At 70.1% G+C, this 2,995-nt stretch overlaps 1 protein-coding gene across 1 annotated transcript; it reads right to left on the bottom strand.

Annotated features, from left to right (window-relative positions):
• Positions 1-198: 198 nt before the first annotated feature.
• On the bottom strand, positions 199-2,962 carry MNEG_15757 (hypothetical protein; the record flags this gene model as incomplete). The annotated part of the gene is made up of 6 exons (XM_014035772.1): positions 199-231; positions 347-558; positions 744-1,413; positions 1,707-1,814; positions 2,039-2,251; positions 2,447-2,962. 6 exons carry the CDS (start codon positions 2,960-2,962, stop codon positions 199-201), a joined length of 1,752 nt encoding a protein of 583 aa, XP_013891226.1.
• Positions 2,963-2,995: the final 33 nt, after the last annotated feature.

Here is a 2,995-nt window from a genome sequence, read left to right as displayed (position 1 = left end):
CGGGTGGGGCGGGGTGGGGTTGGGGGGGGTGAGTAAGAAGGTGAGGTTTGTGTGAGGGAGGGAGAATCACCAGATGGGCCAAGGGGGCAACGGGAAGGAGAGCGTTGACCTTGCACAGCAGCCGGGATCGGAGAAGCTGCTTGTCAAAGCAGCTGACATCCGTGAGCCCCTTTCGGCCCCAACGAAAGACTAAACATTTCAGCTCTCAACAAGTCCTGCCTCAGCTTGGCCCTGTACCCCCAACACGCACACACACACACAAACACAAACACACACACACACACACACACACACACACACAAACACACACACACACGCGCGCGCACGCCCACATCGACCGCCGCACCTGCACGTACACCTTGCTGGGGCCGTCCCTGCTGAACGCCACGTGCAGGCCCGTGATCACGCCCGCCGCCAGGTGACCCTCCAGCGTGTCGCGGTAGATGTAGTCCTCGCCGGCGGAGCGGCAGCCGAAGAACAGCAGCGCGGGGCCCAGCTGGGCGCCGCCCTGCAGCAGGGCAGCACGCTCCTGCATGAAGCCGCACATCGGCGCCAGGCCTTGCAGGGCGGAGGGGGTATGGCGGACAGGGCGCATGTCAGCGCGCGAAATGGTGGTGTTGGCTGACAGGCGCGCACCCATTGTTGCTGGCGTGTCAAGTCCACATGACAGGTGGGACCCAGCAGCATATGCCCCAAAGTGCCACGCGTCACGACTGTAGAGCCCACCACAGCCCCCTCCTCACCCGTGCCGGGGCCGATCATGATGATGGGCGTGGTGGGGTCCTTTGGCAGCTTGAAGGTGCTCTGCAAGCAGCGCACCGTGCCCAGCAGGTGCCGCCCCACAGGCTGGGAGTGGATGAGCCCGCTGCTGGCGCCCCTGTGGGGCCGCCCCGTGGGGGTCGTGAAGGACACCAGCCCCACGGTGACGGAGCAGCGCCGCGGGTCCGCCAGGGGGCTGGAGGATATGGAGTAGTAGCGCGGCGCCAGGCGAGGCAGCGCGCTGACCAGCTCCGGCAGGCTGGTGGGCACGCTCCTGAACCGGGTCAGCAGCTCCACCAGCGTCAGCTTCGGGCCAGACACTCCCGCGCTGTACCCCTCCTCGGACGCCAGGCGCCGCAGCGCCGCCGCCTCGGGTGGGCAGGGGCACGCCTCCGCCAGCTGGGTAACCAGCTTGCGGCTCGGCACGGCGCTGAGGTCGCAGAGGTACCCCAGCAGCACACTCGCGGGCGTCAGGATGCGCAGGCCGGGCATGAGCTCCCCGAGCCGCGCCGGCAGCTTGAGGCCCGCGCCGGCGGCGAAGCCGCGCGCGGCGCCGTCCCTGCTGCCGGCGGTCCAGAGGAAGGGGGTGTCCGGCTCGAGGCCCAGCAGCTGCAGCGCAGCTTCCACCAGAGCGGGGCAGTTGGCGGGCAGGATCTGCGCGGCGAATCGGGGTGACGAAGGATTGGGGGATGGTTGTGGGTCGAAGCTCAAGATTGTGTGGGACAATGGTTGCTGCAAGATTTGATGCGCAAAGGTAGCCGCGGCGGCGGGCCCGGACACCCGGACTCTCCTGCCTGACGCCGCTTGGTGCGCGCGGTGCGGTGGGAGCGCGCGTGCCGGCAGCGTTTGACCAGTCAAACACCTCAGACTCAATACATCCGACAACCCAGGGCCCGGTCAAACGCGCGGTCAACACGGTCAAGACTGTGAATTGACGTCGCGCCCACCTCCAGGTGGTCTCCCGCGGAGTAGGTCATGCCCTCTGGCAGCTCAAGCTCCACGTGGGCCGTGGCGCGGCCGCTGTCCGCAGGCAGCAGCTGGCGCGACTCCAGCACCTGGGGCCCGTCAAAGGGGGCGGCAAATGGTCAACGGTTACGTACGCTGCGCGGGCAGCCGATGGCGCACAAGGCGAGAAGGGTGCGAGACAGCCAGAACCTGCTGCGAATGGCGCTGAGGACGCCTGGCGCGAGCAAGGGGTGCAGCAGAGCGATGCGAGGCGTCCAGCCCGGCATGCCGCGGCCGGCTTTACGACCCTGGCGGCAGCGGCGCCGCGCCGCACCTTGAGCGGGAAGGCACCTGTCGTGGTGGACGCGCCCAGGACCTTGGCCGCCGCCGCCGTGAGCGCGTGCACCGCGTCCGCCTCCAAATCATGCCCGTTCCCAATTACGACGTCCACCTCGGGCGTCGCGCCCGGCGCGACGGGCTCGATCTTGGTGCGGCTGCGCGGCTCCGCGGCCGCCGCGGGGACGGCGGCAACGTCGGCTGCGGAGACCTGCGGAGGAGAGCCGGGGGGCCAGCGCGGGCGCGCACAGCACTCGGGGTAAGAAGGCGCTAGTTCAGTGTAGGGACATCGGTGGGATGGGTAGGTAGGCGGGCTGAGTTCGCTCGAACCTCGCACCAGGCAGGCCTGCGCGCGGCTGCGCCGGCAGCGATGCTGCTACGCGCTCCGCGCTCACAAAGGCGACACAATGGGGGCGCCGCCGTCCAGGCGCGGCCCCACACCCCGCCGCCGCCCCGCCGCCGCCCGCCCGCGCGCCCGCGGACGCACCCCGAACGCGCTCAGCGCCGCGGCAACGAGCGAGTCGCTCCAGTCGTCAAAGGCGTCCGTCACGCCGGCCTGGTCGACGTCCACAGAGGACAGCGGCAGCAGCGCCGCCGCGCCGGCCGCGGTCAGCAGGCCGTCCACCTTCTTGGGGAAGGCCTGGAACGTGGCGGCCCACTGGCTGTTGCCCACGCCGAACACCGCGTAGCGCACGCCCGCCTGGCTGCCGGGCGCCGCCGCGCCGAGCCACTTGCTGAAGGCGGCCGCGTTGTCGGGCGGCATGCCATTGTACGTGCTGGTCAGCACCGCCACGGCGCCGGTGGTGGGCAGGCCGCCGCTGCCGCCGCCGCCGGCGATGGCCAGGTCGAGGGAGCCCACCGTCACTGCAAACCCCGCGCCGCGCGCCTTGGCCGCCAGCTGCTGCGCAAAGTCCTCGCACATGCCGCTATTGGAGCCGAACAGCACCTGCAGCGG

Source organism: Monoraphidium neglectum (assembly GCF_000611645.1).
Source record: "Monoraphidium neglectum strain SAG 48.87 unplaced genomic scaffold scaffold05639, whole genome shotgun sequence".
Classification (NCBI taxonomy): domain Eukaryota; kingdom Viridiplantae; phylum Chlorophyta; class Chlorophyceae; order Sphaeropleales; family Selenastraceae; genus Monoraphidium; species Monoraphidium neglectum.
The sequence above is the reverse complement of the archived record's forward strand: the minus strand, read 5'-3'. Positions and strand labels throughout refer to the sequence as shown.